Below are 26,613 nucleotides of genomic sequence, written 5' to 3'. Positions count from 1 at the left end.
GGGAGTGCTGAAGAAAAGACTCCTGAGTATACAATTTCATAAGAAGAGCTCTCAGTATTGTATGGTTACCAAAACCTGCACCACTCTCTCAGAGTTAACCTGGAAGTCTGCAATGGAAAGCTTTTAGTATATTCCTCTCCATATGTATATATTTCCATATTTATCTGCATATATCTATCCAGAGGCATTTTATAAGCTTATGTGACTTCATTCACATGCTTTTGTCTATACTACTTTTGTTGTTGTTGTTTTGTTTTGTTTTTTATTTTTTGAGACAGGGTCTCTCTGTGTAGCCTTGGCTGTCCTGGACTTGCTTTGTAGACCAGGCTGACCTTGAACTCATGTCAATCCACTTGCCTCTGCCTCCCGAGTGCTGGGATTAAAGGCGTGTACCACCATGTCTGGCTTTCTATACCGCTTTTAATGTAAACTTTCTATACCACTTTTAATGTTTTTATACATTCTGTATGTCAGCATAATATGCCCATATAACTTACATTAATCAATAACAACCTGTTTTCTGTTTATTTGGAGCAATGTTTAAAGTACGATGGTGATTCTAGCTTCTGCTCTCCAATGAGCATGTCATGTGTGCATTTTTACCGTTGCCTCACAGTTTAACATAAAGTCTGCCCAATTAGGAAAGAGTGTTAGACTAAGGATCACCATTTCACCGCAAGTCTGGGCAGACCCAGACAGTAGTGATCCCACAGTAGGCACTGCTGGGAACAGATCACAAAGGCTGAAGAAGTGCCACTTATCTTGGTTATTGTGGCTCTGTATGACATCCCTTCTCCACCTCAACCAGAAAAATCATCAACATTGTGACAACAGGACATCAAACAGAGGGCTTCTCTCACCTCGACGTCGAAGCGCGGGTCCTGGTAGGCATCGCTGACATTCACTGGAAGGCCTGTCGAAGCAACCAGCTCTGCGATGCTGTTGTTAATCAGCCAGTCGGAGTAAGATGATTTTTCCATGCTTTCTTTGAAACTGCCCCGAGCACCAAGCCAGCGATAAGAGAGAAGAGAAACTAAGTTGGTTGGAAAGTAAGCTATGTAAGACTACGTTAATAGCAACATTACCTGCGCTCACTGCGGACGGATAAATGGTATTAGTCATAGAATGACAGGGAGATAATTATCAGGAGCCACTTTGAAACTACTTCCCCACTAGAAGGGAAGGTAATCAGACTGAGGATAGGAACACAGATCCTTTACGGGCCAGAGAATAGCTCTAGGCTGTATTTAAACCTCAGGGTAGACAGATATAAAGTACACGACCAGGCAAAGACCAAAACTGACATTAGGGTACCAACCTGCTTGACAATCTGGTTGAACATCCCAGATGTTTTAGTCCCAACAATGGGGGGTGGGGGTGGGAACTGAGAAATGAAAGTTAGATGATTTTGGTTTGAGGATGGAACACAAGGCCTTGTGCATGCTAAGCCAGCGAGCTACATTTCCAGTGATAACAGAGTCCTGTTGACATTCTTAGTCTAAGTTACATTTTACATAAGAAAATACTAAGTAGCTGCTATTACACTGTATGTATCCATTTGTAAGAGTTGTTATTATACTGTATGAATCCCTTTGGAGTCCATGGCATACTAAGAAGGGCAAGAGATGCCATGGAGACCACCAGTGAGCAAGAGTGAGCAGGAGGCATAGACGTTATCCATGGTCATCTCTACATCACATCTGTAAAGACTGATGCTCTATGGCTGGTAAACTCAGGGTATATGTGTGATGTTGTTCATCTCTTAATGCATATAAAACACGAATAGTGCACAAACTTACTCTAAGGATCTCTAGCTGCAAATGGAAGTTTTAATAAGAGGCTTGGGTTTATAGCTCTTGAGTGGTACATAAATCAAAGAGGTATAAAGACTGAGGACTTCAAAGAAAAATTGTCTCATTTTCTAACACAAATAACAAAGTGGCTGTTCAGTTTTCCCCTTGCTACTTTGTATCTTTGACAAATGGAGCTTTGTGTTGTACTTTAAGGAAAGCAACATAGAGGAAGAAACATTGTAATGTACCGAATATGTGTATCTAAGCTAACAAAATTATTTCTAATTTTATAAAAACATGTGGACTGAATTCTTGATGCTCTTTCTAAGATGCATGGACTTGCCAATACATTCTGTGGTGCCTATACACTGTATTTTTCAGTACATAAATTGTGTGTATATTCAAACATGGTGTGTGTGTGTGTGTGCCAGGGGTTGATGTCAGCTGTCTTAATGGATCATTCTCCATGTTATTTTTTTTGAGGGTCTCTCACTGATTTAGTTAGCCTCGCTACTCAGGGATCTTGAGAGACCCACCTGTCTCTGTTCTCTAGTGCCATGGTTACGCTTGGGCGCTGCCAAGCCCCATTTTAACATGACTACAGGAGATACGAAGTCAGGTTCTCATGCTTGCCAAGGCTGGCGCTTTACCAACAGAGCCAGCTCTCCAGCGTCAACAGTGCCATTTTAAGAGTTTTCATGATCAAATCTTTTAGGAAGTGCTGTCCTATTATGTGCTAAAGAGTGTAGGAGAAAGGGCTGAAGTGGGACATTAGAAAGGTCTGAATAGAGAAGTCAGGGATAAACCTGAGATGAGGAAGAGCAGTGTGTGTGCAGGGAGTGTGCAGGGAAAAGAAAAGAAGAGAAGAGAGACTTCTCATCACTGTAGACCAGGGCCAGTCTGCACATTTTGTTAACTAATTTGATGTCCGTGTGTGCATCCTTATAATATGGATGTGATTCGTTATCTTATGAGAAAAACGGAAGCCCAGAGATGCTCTCTAGCTTCCTAAGAGATCCGATTTTACCTAACGCTTGCTCCTAACTCCCACATGATCTTGTTTCCTCATGACCTTCCTGGATTTTAATAAACAAAAGAAAAACAAGACTTGCAATCTACCCTCTGAAAACAAGAGAGAGAGAGAGAGAGAGAGAGAGAGAGAGAGAGAGAGAGAGAGAGAGAGAGAGTGGAGGAGGAGAGAGAGAGAGAGAGAGAGAGAGAGAGAGAGAGAGAGAGAGAGAGAGAGAGAGATGTGACCTGGGTACCAAAGAATCAGGAAGGTGCAGGGAGTATCCTGAGCTGCAGTGAACGGATGGGAGGAAAACGCTGGACCAGAGCCTCAGGCCCCCACTTATAGAATCCCCAAAGAAGGAGCAAAACACCACTGAGCCGTGGCACCCAAAAGCCTCCTTTTAAATCTAGGACATTTTAGAATTTTCTCAGCTCACATGGCATACCGCACTGGAATAATTCCAGCATCATGCAGCAATTGTAGAAATAGTAGCCTCGATTCCATGCAAAGCACCGTTGAGGTAGTGTACAAAAAGCTATAGTCTTTCTCCTCACGGTGCTCACCACCCAGCTGAAGAGAGGAGATGCAAACGCCGGCATTTAAACAACGTATTAATTGAAACACCAAGTACAAATCCCAAGTGAAAATGCTGTCATGCATCTAGGTGGCCAAGTCACCAAGTCAGTTGAGTTAACCATGAATGCTGAAGAGGATACCCAGGGAGAAACAGGGAAAGTTGATCTGTCACTTACATCATTGTCTTAGTCTGCACTGCTGTACCAAAATGCCATGAACTAGGAGGACGGTGGAAAACAAATATATATCACTCATGGTTCTGAAAGAACCAAAATCATGGCCCTTACAGATTTGGTGTCTGGCTCTTTCTTGCTTTATTTCACATGGTGGGAAGAGTGGAAGAGTGGAAGACTTCCCCAGGGCCTCTTGGATAGGATACTAATATTATCCATGAGAGCTCACCAACATGATCTAAGCATCTCCCAGAGGCAGCACCTATGGACATTTCCACTCTAGGAAGTAGGCTCAACACACGAACATTCAGCCCACAGACATTCTGGCTTTCACTCCACTTCCACTTCTCAATCCCCATCACAGAGCTACTGCAGATTTCAGAACCTTGCTTCTTTTCTTTGTTCTCATTTTTCTTAAAGGATGATTTGGTGCAATATAATTCAGACCATCATTTTGAAGTCAGATCTGTCCCATGCCAATGGCCGTTTTCACCACTATGATTCCAGGCGAGTTACTAATACTTCATCTGTAAACTGGGTGTAGTAGTACTGATTAGACAGCCATAGTTCAAACTATGGTAATATTTTAAGCCAAGAGTTTAGCATAGTAAACACCTTTTAAAAGTATTATATCTGCAGCAAATTCTCACACAGCTGTCAGTGTTCCTTTATACATTGCAATGTAATGCATCTGATCACAAATGAAAGGGCCCCAGTCAAGTAATGAATTTGAGGGATACCCTAGGCTTAAAGGAGTCCGTTCTTTCTCACGGGCTTTGCCGATCAGTGGGTTCTGACTACCGAGGCTCTTTGTGTTGGTTGCTGTTGGAATAGGACATGGTTACGACCATGGACAGCTCTGCAGACATAATGGTTCTCTCTAAAACAGTGGCTCTCAAGCCCTTGAGTCATAGACACCAAAAGATCATCAGAAAACACAGATATTTACAGCATGATTCATAACAGCAGAAAAATTATAGTTATGAAGTAGCAACAAAAATTATCTTATGGTGGGGGGGGGGGGTCACCACAACAAGAGGAGCTGTATTAAAGGGCTGCAGCATTAGGAAGGCTGAGGGCCACTGCTCTAAAAGGAATGAGTGCTGATAAAGTCTTACCCAAACACACACATTTGCTCCCACTTGTACCGTCAAAGGAGACACCTTCTTTAAAGTCCCACAGAGATGCTTGTGTGGATTGCCAGTGACTGGCTTCAATCTATTCTTTAAGATATCTGAAAGATGGGCATGTGATATCAAATTGAGGGTGACTTCAGAAGGCAACTCACTACTCAAAACCTATCCTCCATTTTGTCGCAACTCAATTCACTTTCTAATAATCATCACCCCCTTTGAAGCGGAACAGCATGTCTCTCCCTACCTGACAGCCCTCGGACTTTTTGGCAATAGTTAACAGAGCTCCCATGGTCTTCCCCAAAAGACCATCCTTCTGAAACACATTTCTGGTTTCTTTCACAGCTTACTCTGTGGCAGGCATAGCTCCATCAGTAATTGATCCTCATTATGAAGGCCCATCTGGAGTAGCCTTTTCCAAGGAGTCTGGGAATTCTAGGTCCCATGCTATCAATAAAAGTTCAAATTTGTTTCCAGCAAACCTTATCTCCAGGATTTTGTGAGATCAAGTTGACACCTAAAGCTGAATTAATCAGCTGTTTTGAGCCTGAAAATTCTGATTAGAGAGATCAGAGGCCAACATCTAAATTTTCATTTCACACCTAACCAAATTAATAAGAGTCTTCACACTGTGGGAACACATGTGACATCCAATCATTACCAGACCTTCATAGTTTAAGGGTGAAGATGAGTTCATTTTAGCTAACTGGGTTCTCTGTGTCAGGCACATTCATGTAAGAACACAGGCACCTATGAGTCCCCTGCATCCTGAGTCTCTTCATCCAAAACTTCTGGTCATAGTCCACAATTTTGAACCCACATGAGGGAGGCTGACCACTGGGTCTCAGGGTATCAAATGCTTTGCACCAAGCTCTATGAAACATTTTGGTCCCTAGGTCTTAAGGCCATATTGTTTGGTCCACATTGTCACACATCTAGCTAAATAGCTCCTTTAGACTCTAGCAGACTGCTGTCTGTATTGGTGAGCATACAGCTGGGCTGATATTCTCATACAGATGTTTTGGAAGAATCTTGATGTTTCTGTCTTAGTTAGTGTTTCTATTGCTGTGATAAAACACCATGGCCAAAAAGCATGTTCTCTGTAAGTTTGAGGCCAACCTGGTCTACAAAAATGAGTCCAGGATAGCCAAGGCCACATAGAGAAACCCTATCTCAAAACCCAAAAAAATAAAAAACAAGAACAAAAAACCCCAAAAGCTTTATATCCTTATAAATTACTGTCATATCTGTAGCACTGTACCCACGAGTCTGGAGTTCCTTGTGTCTATTTGAGATTTTATATATACATATAACTACATATATGTATGTTGAATACATTCTAGACACTTTTTCTCATTATTCTACAGCGTAACAGGCTTTTCAAGAATGAACGCATTCATTTTCCTGGATGTACTTAGAATCATTGCTGAAGACTGTGGCTTTTAACTAAACATTGATCAATAATGTGCAAACAGAAGTTTCAGCCGTCTATTTTCTCACTGTCAAAAATGATAGTCAATTGATCTTTTGGACACTTGATTATTAACCAGTGGGACAGGGAAGTATTTGGGACAAGTAATTTCTTCTTCTTCTTTTTTTTTTTTAATGCCTTCAAACAAAATAAAAAATTGATTTGGGCCTACAGATTAAACATGGTAGCATTTGACCTTTGCTTCACTTCGATGTCAGTCTGAACTGTGGGTCGCAAACCAAAGCTCCACTCCTTTTTCTTCTCGGGAAAGCCTGTCTACCCTGGGGACCCTTGTGACACTACCAGCTATGCAACATTATTTGAAATTGTCTTTTAATTAGAAGATTAAGGAACTAAGTCAATACCAAAGGGATTGGCAGCTAGGACCCCAGCAGGAGAGTCTCAAACCTCAGAACTGGGGCTCTAATCCGTATTGGCTCAGTGTGTCTTTGAAGGCTACTAAACAGCCCTTTTAGTTATGAAAGGAAGAGTGTGCAATTAGCAAACAGAGCCAGCTGGTTAGCTCCTGTGTTGTGAGGCCCCTAAAGCAATGGTTCTCAACCTGTGGGTCAAGGCCCCTTTGGGGGTCAAACAACCCTTTCCCAGGGGTCACCTAAGACCATCAGATAACACAGACATTTACACTATGATTTATAACAGTAGCAAAGTTACAGTTATGAAGTAACAACTAAAAATTTAAGATTGGGGTCACCACAACATGAGGAACTGTATTAAAGTGTCGCAGTGTTAAGAAGGTTGAGAACCACTGTCTTAAAAATGTATCTGCCATATTAATGAGATTTTTAAATTTTCAGTTTTTTGGTGTATGTATGTGTGTGTGTGTGTGTGTGTGTTGTTCTTACTGCTGCTGCTCCTGTTCTTTGAGACAGGGTTTTTCTGTGTAGCCTTGGCTATCCTGGAATTCACTATACAGATCAGGCTGGCCTCCAACTCGGAGATCCACCTGCCTCTGCCTCCTGAGTGCTGGGATTAAAGACGTGCACCACCACTGCCCAGCTAATGCGCTTGCTTCTAAGATTTGGCTTAAGGACACTTCAGGAGTTTCACCATAGGACTTAGGTCTGTGGGTACAGGCTTGAGACTTTATAGCCCACTGCTTCTTGTCAACTCTGTTTTCCGACTGCTGACACAACGTGACCATGCCCCTGCTGCCACACCCAACCGCCCACGATTGCCTAGATCCTGTGCTGCCCTATGTCAGATATTAGCTCACGGCAATGAGAAAAGCAATTCCACCCTCTTCTCACTTCTTTTTCGGGGACTCCTCCTTGTATGGACACGTTTGTGTGTTTGATGGTAGTTGGGTCTCGTTTTTCTTTCTCTTCCCTAGACTAGTCACTTCCCACAGACTTGCTTTCTTCAGCCTTCTTACACATGCTCTTCCTCCCTCATCTTAGAGAACTTGTCATTCTAAAAACTTCTCAGTGTTAGAACTTATATTTGCTTTTACAATGCCACCTACCCCATATCTCATTGCTGATCCTACTGAGAGACACTGTCCTTGCATTTCCCTTTAGTACTTTGTATGTGGTCCTCCTTATTAATATCTTGGGCGTATTTGTAATTTCCTATTCAGATTGTTTGGCAAGTAAGTTCAGCTGCTCTCTCCACTGGGGCAGTTTCTATCAAAAGCCACTCTGTCTAGATTTGTGCTGTATTTTCTTGTCTCTTTGTGTGCTATACGATTTTGGGTAAGACTAAACTATTAAGTAATGCGGAAGTGTTGGGACAAGAGCACATCCTTTACCCTACATCAAGATGCTGTTTCTCTCTATTGCTGTTATGCTTGGAGCTATTCATTGTCAAGCGACTTCCCTAAGCTAATTTTGAAAAGTGTCTCTGCTGTATGGTAGCTAGAATTTCTCTTCAGTTGGTTTAATAGCCAGCTAATAATTAGATAGAGTTTTATTGTTGTGGACCACATTTTTCAACGTCTGAAAGCCATAGTTTGAGATACCCAAAGGCATTGGTACCATCACAATTCACAATACAGACCTTTAGTGACGGTCTCAAAAGCCATTTCTGAATCCCTGATGGATACTTTGGAATAATAATGTCCAAGTGGGTGAGTCAGATTGGCCTTGTAGGGTGCGCAGCCTCTTCCTCCGGGCTCAGATCATAGCCATAATCTGACCGGGTTCTAACAACCACCCCCAGTGGGCCAGTGACGTCATGTTTATAAAGTTCAATATGATTACAGTTTTTAATCACAGTACACTCAGGGGTAATCAACCCTTTCAGTTCTTTAGGGCTTTTACATGTATTGCAATCTTTTTCTTGGTCATGTCATCTATGCTGGACAAAAAACAAAGAACAGTTACTCAGATATTTCTGATGCCTTTTTTTGACGACTCTTGGAAAAATTATCACGGTTATCATGAAGTCTTTATTCATTAGAATTAAATCAACTTCTCTGTAAAAATAGCAGACTTGGGGCCACAGAGTCTGGAGAGCTAAAGTAGAAGAATTACAGAGATAATTCAAACCACTGTTAGAAGGATTCATTTGTTTGCAAAACGAGATTCCACAAAGAATGGCAGAAACTTTTGAAATACAGGTTTTGCTATTCTGACCTGAGAAATAGGGCTCAGGAAATCAGTGAGGCAAGCACGGTTTTTTTTTTTTTTTTTTTTCTTTTTTCAAAGAAAAGAATAGCAGAGCCATCCAATACTAAAATGGAAAGATTCCCCCAAATGTCTCTAAATTGTCCTAGGTGCTTTAAAAGTTAAGACACATGTGTTTCCAGTGTAGATGGTGGTGAGTGGAGGGATAAAGAAGTCACAGGAAAAATAAGGTGCTGCGCGCCCCCTGAGTCCATTGAACTTATGATGCTGCTGATCAGGAGAGGGAAGGAAACCCACTGCTGGGAGAGAATGTGTTATCATCTAAAATATTTTAATATTTTTTCAAAAAAAATCTCTTAGGCTACGCATATATTTTTAAACGTCTTTTTAAAAAAGATTTATTTATTTATTATGTGTACAGTGTTCTGCCTGCATGTATACCTGCACACCAAAAGAGGGAACCAGATCTCATGATAGATGGTTGTGAGCCACCATGTGGTTGCTGGGAATTGAACTCAGGACCTCTGGAAGAGCAGACGGTGCTCTTAACCTCTGAGCCATCTCTCCAGCCCCACACATATATTTTTTATCATAGTTTGTTCTTGAAGGAAAACTATAAAACATACAGATGGGTTCTATGTGGAAGAAAAGTAACAACTATTGCTATTGTTTCAAACTTTTGACTTTTCCTTCTGCTGTCTCTCTGGCCTCCTTCTCTGTCCTCACCTGGCTGAAAGATTTATTCTTCGTGGCTCATCTAGGGAACCCAGCACAACCTCTTCATCTTAACATCAGTGGATCAGTAACCTCAATTATATGTACAAAGTCCCTTTGCTCTTGCAATATACCATTAATATCTGATGACAATGGGAAAGGTACCGGAGGTCAAGATTCTGCCTGGCCCACTTGGCGTGATTTCATTGTTTAAAATTATATACAGTGGCAAGTTTGGGCTGTCTGACATTATTCGTGCTATCATGATGAAATGCTGCATTTAATGACCTGAGTTCTTAGTGTTGTTTTAGCATCCCTGGCATTGTCAAGCATGTCAACGGACAGTGAGACCATCTTAGCATTTTTTTCTTTAATGAAATTCAAAGCTTCCCCCCCGCCTCAATTCAATTTCTTGTCACTGGAAAGGAAACAGCTTCCAATTAGTTAGATTTTTTTTTTTTTAATTGTCGTTGCACACTTTAATAGTAGTCTGGGAAATACACGGATTTGATTACACCAGGCTTGCACTGTTTTAAAATTCCTTTTGTTTATGGCGATAACCTGGGCATTTTCTTCTGTCTTCAGGTGTGTGTGTGTGTGTGTGTGTGTGTGTGCGCGCGCGTGCACACGTGTGTGCAGGAGCAGGCTATTTTGTGCATATTTGAGTAACAAAACAACATTACTTCATTTACTTCTGAATTTCTTCTTTAGTTGCTGCCCTGGGTTTGTAGCTAATTTTTCAACAGAAATATGTTCATTGCTCCTATCAGACTGTACTCTATTTCTTGCTTATGTAGGCTTTGTTGTGTGTGTGTTGTTTTAGTGTGTATGTGGTATGAGTGCATGTGTAAATACTCACATGTATGGGCATGTTGGGGTGTGCATGTGTGTGCATATATGTGAAGACGGAGTTTAAGAATCGGCTTCTTCCTCAGCTGCTTCCTACCTTATATTTGAGGCAAGGTCTCTCACTTCAATCTGCAGTGCTCTGATTTGGCTAGCCTTGGTGGCCAAATTGCTTTGGAAATCCCATCTCTGCCTCCCAAGTTCAAGGAATACAGTTGGGCCCACCACACTGGCTTGGCATTTATGTGAGTGCTGAGGGATCTGAGCCGTGGTCCTCAGGCTTGTATGACAAGTACCCTACTCACTGTTGCCTTGCCCCCTTGCATATGTGCCTTTGAGTCAAGAAATTTTTAAAAGATTTATTTGTGTATTATTTTATGTATATGAGTATTCACTTGTGCATGTGTATGTACCTGCATGGCTGGTGCTCACGGAGCTATAAGAGGGCACCAGATCATTCAGATGTGAAGTTACAGATGACTGTAAGCCAGCGTGTGGGTGCTGGGAACCAACTGTGGGTCCTCTGCAAGGGCAGCAATTGCTCCTAACCATCGAGTCATTTCTGCAGCCCCTTATTATGCAATCTTGTTTAAAATATTAACCAGAACTTAGACACAGCCATGTAGCACCAACAATGTACAATACACAGAGTGGCAATACAAACAGCTCTGAGGTAATGGCTACTCAGTGTCATTAAATAATTCATTTGCTAAATATTTATTGATTAATTACAAAGTACAGACATTTTGCTCTTGTGGTGATCCCAGTAAAGTTTTCTCTTAATCCATTTGTAAATAATAAGTAGAATGGCTGGAAACTCAAATGACAGAGCCAAGCAGTGTTCACACACCCCCTTCTGCCAGTCCTGTGTCCCCAGACACAGTCCTCACCCTTACCTGAAGCACACAGCAGAAGCACAGAACAGGACCATAGGGCTTCTTGTTACTAACTACGCATAAGGGCTATTTTCTTCCTCATCCTTGGGCACAGGGAGCAAAGTGTCTGGCCAGCCAGTGAATGAGTGTACTCCTTTTGGAAATTGAATCTCTACCAGCATCAATTCCTTATCATTTAAAAATACACCTGTCTCAGGCTGTCTTAAGTGTGTTGACTTTCCTAAGCAAAAGTCAGAAGCCATCAAAATGCATGACCAGGGCACTCAGAAGGTTTGAAGAGAGAACCTTAATAATTCTGACAACTTGAGCATCATTCTTTTTGCATTTCCTTACGTGCAATTTCCTCTCCTATGTGCACCTGGGTTTCTGAAAAAAAAAAAAAATCTTGATAAATGAATTCTCATGTATTTTTTTTAATTGCTGCAAAAATACAATAATGAACAAATTGTCACAGGCATTTTTAAGAAAGATTTTCCTTTTGTTTCAGGATTTAATGTGGCTTAGCCAGATACTACTATAAGATAGCCAAATACTCTATGCTCCAAACTCCCTGATCAGTTTGAGGACTTTCTTGTTGCTTACTTTTTGTTTTAGTCTTATTAGACAGCCTAGGCAGGCTGCAAATTCACAGTTTACATGCCAGCTGTGCAATATCTGGGATTATTGGGTGGGTTGTTGAGACCTGTGCCCTTCTATATGTGCAACCCCTGAGCTTGTAAGCATTTTAGACAGTGTGGTCTTGGTCTTAATAAAGTGGCCATTGGATTGCAATGCCTTCCAGGTGCAGCCTTACAGGAAGGTAGACTGTTGAGTGGAACATCACTCTCAGAAGATGCCTCAAGCTGGAGAGATGGCTCAGAGGTTAAGGGCCTGGTCTGCTTTTCCAGAGGTCCTGAGTTCAATCCCCAGCAACCACATGGTAGCTCATAGCCATCTACAATGAGATCTGATGCCCCCTTCTGGTGGGAAAGTGTACATGCAGAGAGCTGTATACAAAATAAATAAATTAAAAAAAAAAAAGTTACCAAGAAGAGACTCGATACCCTAAGAGCATATATAGGAGGAGGAGGTCTCCCTCAGTCACAGACATAGGGGAGGGGAGAAGGCAGAAGCAGGAGAGAGAGAGAGGAATAGGAGGATACAAGGGAAGGGCTAACAATTGAGATGTAATATGAATAAATTAATTTAAAAAATAAATAAAAAGAAGATGCCTTAAGATTTTTCTAGCTCAAAACTGTGTGTGTGCAACACACTTCACTTCTTCGAGTCTCGTTTCTTCATTTGTAAAATGAGAATGGGCATTTGTGGCACTGAGACCAGATAAGTCTGATGGCCACCAACACTCCACAGACAGCTCATTCTCCTTCTGCAGTTAAATAAGAAATCATTATAATGACAATATTGGATTCGCAGAAACATAGCTTCCTGGAACTCAATTACTAGAAAAAGTAGGTAATAGGCATTATCAATTTTATTGTCCCCATTCAATAACTAGTATATCAGTCTCTTGGGACAGCCAGGAGAAGTCACAACTAACCTTAAAGTGGTAGTAATATCTTAGCTCACAGTGCGGAAGTGCTGGATTGAAGATGCCACATTCCAGTTTCTGCCTGTCTTCTCATGGCCTTTGCCCCATGCCTCTGTCACTAGTCACTGGATGGATGGGCCAATGAGTCTAAATAGCCTTAATTTCAAAGTGCCTAATTCTATCTTTATGTCTAAATGAGGTTTCCTTTCAAGGGTTGGGGTAGACATGAATTTTGGATTGGGAATCACCTTTAAGCAACACTGTTTCTCTGAAATAACATTTAAAATCAATCAAAAATGTTTTTAGAAGCCAGGCGTGGTGGTGCATATCTGTAATGCCAGCATCAGTGTAGAAATTGGAAGATTAAAAGTTCAAAGCCAGGCTTGGCAACATGAGATCCTGTGTGTGTGTGTGTGTGTGTGTGTGTGTGTGTGTGTGTGTGTGTGTGTGTTTCTTGAATCTTAAAAGATCTTTTTCCCCCCCCGTCTCTGTTTTTTTCAGAAGTGACCTGTTATGACCTGAAGTTATGGCTTGGAGAGGTCAGAGCCCCTCAGGATCGCTGCAGAGGGAGGAGCTCTTCTAGTAGCTGAGTGCAGCAGGCCTGTACCATGGGGGGACAAAGTAGCACTGACTGAAAGCGAGCATGGTACACACGTTTGCACAAATCCCTTATATGGGAGGTCCTTGGTGGGCATGATCCTCTAAATCTTAGCTCCCAGTGTGCTCTCCAGCCACTGGCTCCCTCATGGCTCTGCGTGCCTTTCTTCTAGACTTTCATCCATTCCTGAATTCTCTGCTTGGTCTGCTTTTCATATCAAATCCCCTGACAGCAGTATCCTATTGTTGCTGCACCAAGTTACCATAAACTCTGTAGCTTCAAACAGCAGCAGGATGATACCTTGTGACTCTCTAGGGAAAGACTCCATCCCTTCACTTTTTACAGCTTCTAGACTCTTCCACATTGCCTGGGTCATGGCTTCCTGCTTTGTCTTCAAAGCCAGATATGACAGGCTCCTCTCAAACTGCAGCTTCCACCTCTGTCACTCTGTCACCAGAGTGCCTTCATTTACAAAGGCCCCTGTGATTACCTAGAGCCCACTCAAATGGCTGCGGGTGATCTGCCTAGCTAGAGCTTCTTTGTGTTAACAGTATTTTATCAACATGCTAATTATACATAATACTGGGCTTCTTTATCACATCTTCATATGTGTACACAGGATGCACTAATCATATTTCCCCACTTCCCTCTTTTGTGCTCTCCTTCTGATTGTCTTTCTCCCCCAACTAGCTCCCCTCAAACTTTCTTTTCTCCTTTCATTTCTTCCTCCTCCTCTTCCTCCTCCTCCTTCCTCTTCTTTCTCTCTCTCTCTCTCTCTCTCTCTCTCTCTCTCTCTCTCTCTCTTTCTCTCTCATTTGTTTCGTTAGGGTTACTTAGCATGGGCACCTCAGTGGCTGTACTGGGGAAAGGTCAAGGGCATGAAGATCTGGAGACTATGGGATAGAAAGAACAGCTAAAGGATGATGGACATTGGTCTGGCAAAGCTAAGGACAGAGGCTCCACGGAGATCCTCCACAGAAGACTTTGCTCTATGCAGGATTTAATCCCTGGTGACCTAAATGTATCATTCCTGTAGTCCTTCCGAATTCCAGCTCACAGGACTTTTCAAGACACAAACTTCATGATATCACTACGTATTCCCCCGTGAGCATGTCAGTTCCTAAGCCAATTAAGAGACTCCGAGAAAGCACAGCAGAAGGACCCAGTAGGATTCTCACCTCTGTCAGATGGCAGTCTGGGCAGCTGGATGCGACAAGGAATTAGGGGCCATCACTAGCAAATAATGATGATCCTTGTGACAACAGCTCACAGCCCCGATGCTCACACACACAGCGTTTCCTCAATTTCTCCCCTCAGAGTCTCTGCTTATGACACTTTCCCTCACCGGAGGTTAGTTATGTCCTTAAGACCTAACTGAAGCCTTACCACATCCAGAAGCTTTCCATGAGGTCTACCTCCCACCTGTCCTTAAATGAGCTGGTTGCCATAGGAGACAAGAACAGTGTCACACAAGAATATGCTGGGTACCATAGGATTGTTTTGTGCTGAAAAAAATTGAGAAGTGGATCCAAGAAAAGCTCTCTGCCATAAAGTAGGTCATGCATTTTACAAGGGCACTCTGCCTCCTGTCATATGAGGAAAGGCAGAAGCTGACCACCAAAGGCAACGTTAACCCTTCCTGGAGACGCACCAGAGAAATCCACAAAACACAGTTTATTGACTCCATGTGTTTTCTTTCCTATAATTTACTGCCCTACAGTCAGCAACTCTTTTCTTCTGTAGCTTCCCAACAGTACATTGATCTTTCCTTTCTTAAGATTTATTTTTACTTTTAATTTTCTGGATATGAGTGTATTGCTTCCATGTATGTATGTATGTATGTATGTAGTGTGCATGTCTCGTGCCCAGAGTGTCCTGAAGAGGGTGCCAGATGGATGCTTATGAGCTTCCATGTGGATGCTGGGAACTGAACCGGAGTCTTCCGCAGGAGCAGCACCGCCCCTTGTTCTTTGTTGAAGATGCTATAAAAACCACAGCACTGAGCCTCTTCTTTACAATGTACTTATCCTCCCCCTCCTGGCTCCCATGCAGGGGCTACATGGTAGCAACCACTGTCTTCCTCTACCTTTCATCAATGGGGTCCTGCCTCAGCAAAATAAATCAGAAGAAGAGAGAGACAATTATTAGTCTTTCTCTATAGAAGCCATCCCTTGTATTAATGTAACACCCTGTACAAACCTTGTATAGAAAATATTTATTCTTGTCACCATTGATAACAAAACACAAGAATCTAAACAGAGACATGTTCGCATAGGAAGTGACAGTTATTTGCATGGGTTGATGTTTGTGAGAGAAAAGGACACAAGGATGAGGCCTGAGTGTCTGAGCCTGTTGACTCTTAGTCTGTGTTTTTGTTTGTTTGTTTGTTTGTTTTCTATCCTGGTTTGCTTCCCTGTTGCTATGATAAATCAATGATCCAAAGCAACTTGTGGAGCACAGAGTTTATTTGGCTTGTGAATCCTAATTATAGCCCACCATGACGGGAAGTTGAGGCAGGAACTTGAGACAGGACTCTGAAGGCAGGAGCTGAAGTAGAGATCATAGAGGAACGCTCTTCTCCATGGATTGCTCATCTGGCTTTTCTTAAACAACCCAGGACCACTGCCCAGGAGCTGCAGCACCCAAAGTGAGCTGGACCTTCCCACATCAATCATTAACCAAAAACAAACAAAAACAGAAACACTACGGGCCAATCTGATGGAAGCATTTTATCAGTTGAGGATTCCTCTTCCCAGATGACCTTAGGTATGCCAAGTTGCCGAAATCTAACCAGCACAGTTTCTTAAGCCTGGCCTCCAGGACTAAGTGGAAGTGTTGGAAAAAGTAGGGCCAATCACAAAAGCTTTCAGAATTCAAAGGTTCATAAAAACTGGGGTATGTACATGGCCAATTAGGGGCCAGGCTGCACACTGTGTCACATCTTAGGGGAAGTACATCTCCTCTGACTTTCACATAGATTATCAGTCTTCTTCCGGTTTGAGAATATGACCAATGTATCAAAGAAAGTGCTAGAAACTGGCAGAACAGTGGTTGAGACTCTTGTTGTATGCATGGGAGTTTTAGGTAGAGCAGGCAGGAGGCCCACACCAGCAGAAACTGTAGAGCCATGTCCAGAAGGACGGGACCTGTGGGTGAGTCCTTGGGAGAAATGATGATTCAGTAATAAACTTGGTTGTAGGACTTCCTGAAATGGCTAACGGTTGCTTTTGCAAGGTTTTGGATACCTGTCTCACAAGAGAGAATTCACTGGGCAGCAATAGGGGTTGTCACTGTTAATGTGACTCCTTGTAGCAAGAATCTGGAGGCTAGGTCGAATCTGGTTACACTTTTATATTAGATGGTGTTTTTTCTGTATTCTACTATGTTCCTAGTCTAATTCCACTCTTGGTTGGCCATCAGGTTCTTGAGGACAGATTCCTGCTCTCCTTGTGTCTTACATCTCTGTCACTCTGTCACCTGACCCAGGTCCCAGGCCTGAGCAGTAGACAGTCAGTATATGGCAATTGGCTAAAGAAGTGTCTTCAATGAATACATTTAGAAAGAAAGAAAAAAAAAAAAAAACCCATAGAAATCATAGGAAGCTAATGCAACACAAAATGTCTATCAAATAAGAGGCCTGCCATGACACGGTAAGGAGGAGGGACTGTCAAGGATGTCCTGAAGCAGGCATGTAGTCACTGAGAGGAAAGGCACAAATAACTTCCCGATCCTGCACTGGTCCATAAAGATCGCAGGGAGAGACATCATCACAAAGAAACTGCCTGCTTAAGAGGCTAAGTGGAACTGATGAGTCAGCGATAAAACTGATTTGTTAAAAAAAAAAAAAAAAAAAAAAAGAGGGGGTCTCCATGGATTGTAGCTAAGAATCAGTAAGCCTCAAATTTGAGTTGATCAGAATGCAGTCATATCTCCAGAGTCTGCCTATTATGAATAAAGCTGCTATGAACATAGTTGAGCAAATGTCCTTGTTGTGTGGTGGAGCATCTTTTGGGTGTATGCCCAGGAGTGGTATAGCTGTGTCTTGAGGTAGCACTATTCCCAATTTTTTTTTTTTGCTTTTAAAAAATATTTATTAATTAGTACAGAGAATAATTCCATGTCCATTCCCGTAGTGATTACAGTGGAAATATGAGTGGTGACATTATTTATTTACAATTCTGTGTGTTTTTTACTTTTTTATTTTAATTTTATTAATTTATTCAGATTACAATTCAATTGTTATCCCATCACTTGTATCCTCCCATTCCTCCTTCCTTCCCACTTTCACCCTATTCCCCTCTCCTAGGTCTATTATCGAGGGGGCCTCCTCCCCCACTTTATGGTCATAGGCTGTCAAGTCTCATCTTGGTAGCCTGCTTATTAACTCAAAAACATCAGTAGCCTTCCTATATACAAATGACAAACATGCAGAGGAAGAAATTAAGAAAACCACACCCTTCACGATAGCCATGAACAATATAAAATATCCAGGAGTGACTCTAACCAAGCAAGTGAAGGACTTGTTTGAAAAAAACTTTAAATCTCTGAAGAAAGAGATTGAAGATGACGTCAGAAGATGGAGGGATCTCTCTTGTTTGTGGATCAGGAGAATTAACCTAGTAAAAATGGCCATCTAACCAAAAACAATTGACAGATTCAATGCAATCCCTATCAAAATACCTACAAAATATTTTGAAGACATTGAAAGATCAATTCTCAACTTCATATGGAAAAACAAAAAGCCCAGAATAGCAAAAACAATCCTATGCAATAAAAGATCCTCCAGAGGAATCTCCATACCTGATCTCAAGCTGTACTACAGAGCAATAGTAATTAAAACAGCATGGTACTGGCACAGCAATAGGCTGGTTAATCAATGAAATCGAATCGAAAACCCAGAAATGAATCCGCACACATATGGTCACTTGATTTTTGACAAAGAAGCCAAATCTATACAATGGAAAAAGGATAGCACATTCAACAAATGGTGCTGTTCTGACTGGATGTCTACATGTAGAAATATTCCCAATTTTCTGAGAAAGCACCAGATTGATTTCCAGAGTGGTTGTACAAGTTTGTACTCCCACTAGCAACAGATGAGTGTTCCCCTTTCTCCACATTCTTGCTAGCCTGTGCTGTCACTTGAGTTTTTGATCTTAGCCATTTTGGTAGGTCTAAGATGGAATCACAGAGTTGCTTTGATTTGCATTTTTCTGATCACTTCTTGAGCATTTCTTTAGGTGTTTCTCGGCCACTCGATGTTCCTCAACTGAAGAATGGATAAGGAAACTGTGGTACTATCCCCTGGATGGGGAGACCTGGTGGCACTCAGAGGAAGGATAGCAGGCTACCAAGAACAGACTTGATACCCTATGAACATATACAGAGGGAGGAGGTCCCCCTCAGTCACAGTCATAGGGGAGGGGAGTAAGGGGAAAATGGGAGGGAGGGAGGAATGGGAGGATACAAGGTATGGGATAACCATTGAGATGTAATAAGAATAAATTAATAAAATAAAATTAAAATAAATAAATAAATAAACTTGTTGGTAAAGGCATAGTAACAGACAGGTGGATCAATGGAATAAAAGGCCCAGAAAAAAAAAAAGAAAAAAAGAAAAAAGAAAGAAAAGAAAAGAAAAAAGAAACTGTGGTATATTTACACAGTGGAATACTACTCAGCTATTGAAAACAAGGAAATCTTGAAATTTGAAGGCAAGTGGATGGAACTAGAAATGATCATCCTGAGTGAGGTAACTCAGACCCAGAAAGACATGCACTTATAAAAGTGGATTAGACCAACATAGATGTCCTCTGAGAGACTCCACCCAGCAGGGAATTGGGACAGATATTGGGTCTTGCTGCTGAACTCTGGGTGGAGTGAGGAGAGTGGTATGGAAGAACAGGGGGATAGAAGGACCCAGAGGGTTCAGGAGCCCCACAAGGAGATCATCAATGCTTTTGGAACTGGACCAGGGGTGGGGAGCCTGCAAAAACTGTTGCACCAACCAAGGACAATGCATGCAGTAAACCTAGACCCCCTGTTCAGATCTAGCCAATGGACAGCTCATTCTCCATGGTTGTGGCGGGGGTGGGGGGACTGCCTCTGACATGAACTCTGGTGCCCCTGATTTTATCACGTCCCCCTGGTGGGGAGGCTTCGGGCACACAGAGGAAAGGAAGCAAGCTGTCCTCATGAGACCTGATAGGCTGTGGTCCTATGGTGGGGGAGGAGGTCTCCTTCTGTCAGAGGTCTAGGGGAGGTGAATAGGGCGGAAGAGGGAGGGAGGGTGGCAATGAGAAGATACAAGAGATGATAACAATAGGGATGTAATCTGAATAAATTATAGTAAATTAAAATTTAAAAGGAAAACCAATAAAGCTCTTTAAGTGAATACCATAAAAAAACAAAACAAAACAAAACACACACACACACAACAAAAACAAAAACAAATACAGGCTAAAGGTTGTACTGTTATAGTCCTGAGTGATGTTCAGAGGGCTGGGGGCCTTTAGTGGACATTGTCTGCAGGAAAGATATTAAGGGATGAAAGGCAAATGGGGAGGAGGGACAGTGTGTGGGGACGGGGCTGTGACTCAGAGCCTCACCACTCTGTGCCTCTGGCCAGCTACGCACATGCGCTGAGGTTGTCTGTCTTTATCCTGTTCACCTCCAGTAAGTGACTAAAGGGATCCACAGAGGCAAGAGGAGGCTCTCTGGGACAAGAATGGAAGGCTCCTGAGACAGATGGCCATTCTCCGCTAATTTAGAAGCCATAAATAGGAAGATGAACAGCACTGTCTCATCATGTCAGGGTTCAAAGGCACTTTTAAAATGTCTTTTTAAAGAAAAGCCTACCTTTCTTTTTTATTATCAGAAAGTTTTCCAAGAGCAGTCTGGGCCTTGGGTCATTTCGTCTTAACATGGAAGTTCTTTAAAATAATGGTAAGGCACTAAAATATTTAACTCTGAAGTAACCGAGTGAGCACGCTCAGCAGTAGAAAAATCAGCGATACCGAAGCACTGGGGCAGTAAAGCAAACGTCTCAACAACCCCACGGAGCCCGCATGGACGGGAGATACAGCCCGTGAGACGTGACTAATGAAATCAGCATCTCCAGACATTTTCTCTAACATACTTCTTGTCGTCTTACAATGTCCCACTTAGGAAATTCCTCAGGACACCCTAGTGACTCTATACCTAAACATCTTTGTTGGCTGGAGATTGGCTGATGTGAAATTCATATGTCAACACAGCTGCATCCGCATGAACACAAAACCTTCCTTCTGAGAGCGTCAAACTCCCACTATAGCTTCCCACAGAGATGACAAGCTATTTTTTTTTTCTTTTTTTTAAGTCAATTCCCTGAATCCTTTCAAATATCTTTACATCTATTACTTCAGGCACTGTCACCTGTTAGTGGATGGGTTTGTGCACTATGTATTGAGATGCTGATTTCTGTGCCCAGAGACCTGGCTGTAGTGCAGATGTGGGCAGTGTCTTAACTTTAAAGCGCCTCTTGTCTCAGTGTAGTATAGAAAGGTATTCCCCATCACCTCTGATTGGTTAATAAAGATCTGAACTGAGTAGGAGATGAGAGTTGAGGCAGGACTTCTGATCCCAGTTAGGGAGTCCCAGGTGGAGCAGAGGTGGAAAGAGAGAAGGAGGAAGCTGCCATGAGGACAGAAATGGAGCGAGAGCAGCCAGGGTGAGACCAAGCAGGTAGATAACTGGGAAGTGGGCCAGGTCAGCGTAGCTGGTTAGAATAGCTGAGAGTCTGCCTGGCTATAGTGCTTACAGCTTATTAATAATTTTAATGGGTCTCCATGTCATTATTTGGGAACTAGAACGAGCGTAGAAAAAGCTGTTATAAGCAAGATACAGACTTTCTACCACAAGCTTTGGTCCCATCTTCCTTCCTAGCCAGGCTCTCTGGTTCAAGCTGTTTCCTACAGCTCTGCTCTCTCATGCTATAGTCTTACTTTTGAGCGAATGCTCTATAAAGGGAATTACATACTATGTAGCAGAGCCCTTTCTTAAATTCCTGCGATTGATTAAAATTAATAAGTAAAGTGCCCATGTTGGCTTACTGGTGTCTGTGGTGGTATGCACTGACCTGATTCTCAACCTCAGAGAAGCTGGAAGCACCGGAGAGCCAACCCTGGGCAGATCTGTGGGGCGCTTTCTAGATTAGATCACTTCATGTGGGAAGACTCAGCCTAAATGCAGATGGTATCATGGCCTGAAAAATGGTCCTGGCTGAGGAAGAAACTAAGGTGAGGAAACCCAGGCATCACTCTGCTCCCCAAGTGAATGTCATGTCACCTTGTGCTTCTGCCATGGTGACTTCCATCATTACAGATGTACAGTCAAACTGTGAGCCGAAATAAGCCCTTCCTTCCTTTTTAAAGTTGTTTTGGTCTGGTATTTTGAGAAGTAACTAATACATTATTTGTCTTCCAAAGTTAGGAGCAACAGAACTTTTTTTTTTAATACCCAATTTCCCTTGAGTATTGAAAGTTTGCCTAGACAGCCCTTTGAATATATAGTTGTTTATATTTCACTTCCACTATATTTAATAGGAATATCACAGTGTACATCTAAGAATTAAATTTTTGCCAAATTCTCCAAACTTAGTTCTAATTGATCAACCAGATTTGAGAAGCATTAACCTAAGAGATATTCAAGATATGAGATCAGTTGTCGCATTTTAAGTTAAATGTCATGACAGAACCAAAGTTTAGAGTTCAGGAGAGTTCCATGGTCCTTCTTCGTATTGCTAACAGGGCCTTCACCATGTGGCTTAAACTTGCTTCCTCTAGTTTTCTTTCCATTGCTGTGCTAAAACTCCCTGCCCCAAAACAACTTGAGGAAGAAAAGATGCACTTGGGCTACATTTCTAGGTCACAGTTCATCATGAGGAATGTCAGGGCAGGAGCTGAACAGTAGCTTAAAGGAGAGACTGGAGAGATGCTGCTTGCTGCCCACTCTCCGGCTTGCTCACTTGCTTAGGTTTAGTGATGTGGGCCCTCCTACACCTGTGTAGACAACCAGACAGTCCTTCAGAGCCTTGCCCACAGCCAACCTGATAAAGACAAGCACTCCACTGAGATTTCTTTTTCAGGTGATTCCGGACTGTGTCAAGGTGACAGTTAAGGCTAGCTAAGACACTGCCGGCCTTTGGTTTTTCTCTTCTGTCTTTCAGGGTTAACCATGTCTACATCAAAAGATTTGGGGAGGCGAAACACTTATCCGCTGTCAGCACATTCGGCACTTAATGAACAGAAGCAGATCGCACTATTGAGACTGGTATCGGTATCAGCAGCAGCATCCTTGCACTGTCCTCAGCGCTTGACCCATCTTTGCATTTTCTTTAGTTTCACAACTTCTTAGCCTTTCTGCTAGAGGTGACCAAAGTCGAGAGAATCAAGTTTGTAGCAGCCCAGCTATTATTCCTAGAAAGGCAAAGCTCAGGGCGACTCTCGGGTCTTCTCTGACCCTCACTTTCACTGTTACAGTTTCAAAGATGTCAACCGAGACAAACTGCTGGAAACTCACTTTTTCTTGACAGGAGAAGATATTATTGGCCAAATATAAGCAAACAAAATGGCCAGAATAAAGCAGAAAGTTGTGTTTTCCAAATAATTAGGGAATATATATATATATATAAAACCAACTTTACTCATTTATGGCTTCAATGTTAGATGTTTGGTGTCAAATGCAAATTCTTGGTGTTAAAAAAAACCACACACACACACACACAAAACCTGGTGGTTGAAGAAAACAGGCTTCCTTCTTAGCTATTCCTTGCTACTTGAAAAACATTTCTGAAATTCCCAAACTATTACAAAGTTCAGAGGAGAGTGGCATTAAAGTCTACAGGCAAGATTATAACCATATCACAAGTATTTTAGTATTTTCTTTTTTCGTGGTACCGACAGTGAACCCAGAGACTTCATGCACACTCCAGGCAAGGCCTCCGTTACTGAGCTAACCCTTCAGCCCTCTTCTCAGTATTGGTTTTGAGGCAGGATCCCTCTATGCTTCCCAAGCTGGCCCTGGTCTTACTCCTCAGCCACGGTATGCCTTGAACTTGGGGTTTTCCTGACTCAGCCTCCCAAGCAGTTAGGTGAACAGGCTTGTGCCACCAGTCCTTGTGTCAAAAGTTTGTCTTTAAAACACATGGCAAGGGAGACATATCCTTTGCACACTCTTGTTCAGCAACAGCTTTTATCTACGCTCTGACATTTAGAAAAGTGAGAAATGGCCTCACTTGATGATACAGAGAAAAAGCAACTCCTATCCTCAATGAATTATGCAGCGCAGCCGGCATCGAGGACCAAGACACATCAAAAGACAAGAGAAAGCCCGTGAGCCTTACCTGCTCTCAGCATCAGCACTGCACTTTGGGGACATCAGTTCAAAGGATTTGGTAAACTTCACCACCTGTGTCACACAGAGAGACAGTGAAGCCAAGTCAATTAAAGCTTCCCAACAGTTTAAAATGACGCAACAACCATTTTCATCTCTGTAGTGATCATTATAATAACTGAGAACTAAATAACCGTTTAAGCAGTGAGATCCCCAGAGACGAGAAGAAAGGCCTAATCCGCACTTCCTGCTGGAGTTCTTTTTTTTTTTTTTTATTTTATTTGAATGAACATGTTTATTTGTAAATTTAGTCAGCATACATAATTAACCTAAAAACTTCAATAGGATACTTTTAGAAACCACTTGAAGGCCATCTCTAGAAAAGGGATTTTGCCAGGACAGTAGCCAGGTGTAACCTAACCCATCTTCACTGGCAGAGGTCCAATAAGCTGAAGCTGTATTCTTACTCCATGTTTAAGCTCCACAAGGAAAAACAACCCTCCTACATGTTTTTTTTTTCCTTTAAAGATCAAAAAGAATCAAAACCAAACTCAATCTAGTATAAGCCGAAACCACACAATGAAAAGCTGCAGTAACTATATTGGTAAGAGGCTGCGGTGAGAATAACTTGTTATTTTACTCTAGAGCCCTTATAAATAAAATCCCCGTTACTGTACATGTACCAGCTGGACGGTGGGGTGAAGGGTTAGTGATCGTGGGGTGGAATGAGGACTCACACAAGGCTTAATACTCAGAGCATTTTTTTTCCTGCTTTGTTAAAAACAAATGCAGCCTAGTCAGGAAATACCAACTGGACTAAATTACACACACCTTAATGACAAGACCTCCTACCACCGGTGAATGTAAAATATTTAATTTAAAAATGTTGAACACTACAATATATAAAATAGCTGTTATGAATGCACATAGTGTATTCTATAACTGCCAGGTTTACTTTTTTTTTAAAGGAAACTTTTACACTGTGGTTAAAACTTGTATCTTCAACCTTTGAAAAAGTTCACATTCTATCACAGTAATATATGGTTAAACACTTGGATTGAGTCATAGCCAGTTTTATTGAAAAAAAAAAAAAAACCAAACCTGTACACATTTAGCAATTCTACTACCTCAATAACTACCCAACAAGTCATTAACATACAGAACCATGCATGAGAAGCAAGAAGTATCCCCATCCCTTCTGTGTATTAGCAACTTGTCACTCCTGAGCCACAGTGCTCACATTGCTGAGGTCTGTGAACAGTCACTCTTAGCATTCACCCTGAGTGAAAGATGGAATGACTTAGGTACAAATGCAACATATCATAAACAATTTATGATACATCACAAATTAAATCACAAATTAAACCACAAATTAAAACCACAATTAAAAAAGTCACAAATTAAACCAAAGTATTTTACAGAATTTACTACAAAATGCTATAAAACCCGCCTTGACTTAAGCTCTTCCTCCCCTTCCCGCCCTCATCTGGCTAACTAACATGATGCCTTTGTGCGTGATGGTTACTCTCTTGGCATGGGCAGCAAAACAACCCCAACAGATGTGCTTCACTGGCCTCCTGAAGAGCACCAAGGGCTGCACTTTGAAACCTCAAGTCGGTTTTGAAATCCTGGGCGATCTCCCTCATCAACCTCTGGAAAGGCAGCTTCCGGATGAGCAGCTCAGTCTGGTAAGGAGGAATCTCTCTTAGAGCCTCTGGGGTAGCGGTAACGTTTCTTCACCCCGCCAGGAGAGGGTGCACTTTCCTGGATGCCTTAGTGGCCAGGACTTTGCGAGGGATGGGTGTAGGGGCTTTCCCACCAGTGGACTTCCTAGCAGTCCACTTGGTTCAGGCCATTTTTTCTCACCCAAAGCCGAAGTTTGAGGCCCTTGCTGGGACTGGCGCGCTGCCGTTAGCACTCAAACAAGAGCCACAATCGCACAAGATGCTCCTCCAAGGAATGACCAAACCTCTCTGTGCCCATACTTGACTTCTTATGTAACAGACATTGCCAATACTACTTGACCAGGTCTGTTTGGAACCTGGGCTTGCAATCTTGATCTTTCATTATTTGTAATTTCTCTCTGTTATTCTGCCAAAGGGCACAAAGTCATTTCTTCTTTTAAAAAAAAAAAAAATGCTCTAGGTTTCATCCTGCTATTTTATTGCAGATGAGGGCTATGCAAGTTGTTGTCAATCCTTGCATATGGGCAAAATTGGCCAAGTAGATGATCCCCATACTATTGAAGGGAAAGCAGGGCTCAGTTGGCTAAGTGGTTAATGCAGGAGGCTGTATACACAGTACATTGCAGAACTGAGATTCAACCCATGTTGCTGTGAGTCCATGATCCATTTCCCCACTACCCATTCTGCCCTCATCAACAAGAGCAAGTGGGATCGCAGCTGCTAATTATGTGAGTACGACTTACTCAAAAGCAGAATAGACAGATAAATTCTGCCTTTAAACATCTAGTTCTATGCTGAGCATGGTAGCACACACCTTTAATTCCAGTAGTTCCAAGACAGAGGCGGGCAGTTCTCAATGAGCTCCAAAGCCAGCCTGCCCTACGTAGCAAGTTTCAGTTCAGCCAGGGCTACACAGTAAGACCCTGTCTCCAAATAAATAATAAATATTTTAAAATTCATTTAAGATTCATTGAATATATGCTGTATCCAAATATGAACACAAACTAAAAGTAACTTAAAGTAACTTGACTTGGTATCATATAATAATTATCAAATAATAAGTTGGCATAACATTATCAATTGTTTCTTGTTTAAGAAATTAAAAAGAATGTATTTTTTCATTTTCTGACCCAATAAGTAAGTATGGGTTTTTTAATATCAGCAACAATAATTCATGGGTTAATTTTACTACGTATAGAACATTAAAAGTTCTGTCAGAGAAAGTGTTATGC

General features: G+C 42.0%; 1 protein-coding gene across 1 annotated transcript in view; it reads right to left on the bottom strand.

The window, feature by feature from the left end:
- Pde11a (phosphodiesterase 11A) overlaps positions 1-26,613 on the bottom strand; it is a 223,530-nt gene that overhangs the window by 176,175 nt on the left and 20,742 nt on the right. Inside the window, exons 3-4 of the mRNA XM_051167077.1 lie at positions 23,707-23,771; positions 861-993 (exon numbers count right to left, since the gene is read on the bottom strand). Coding sequence (XP_051023034.1) covers positions 861-993; positions 23,707-23,771 — 198 coding nt within the window. The remainder of the gene's footprint in view (positions 1-860; positions 994-23,706; positions 23,772-26,613) is intronic.

This window comes from Acomys russatus, chromosome 24 (assembly GCF_903995435.1).
Source record: "Acomys russatus chromosome 24, mAcoRus1.1, whole genome shotgun sequence".
Classification (NCBI taxonomy): Eukaryota; Metazoa; Chordata; class Mammalia; order Rodentia; family Muridae; genus Acomys; species Acomys russatus.
Note: the sequence above shows the minus strand (reverse complement) of the source record. Positions and strands in the feature narration are given on the sequence as shown.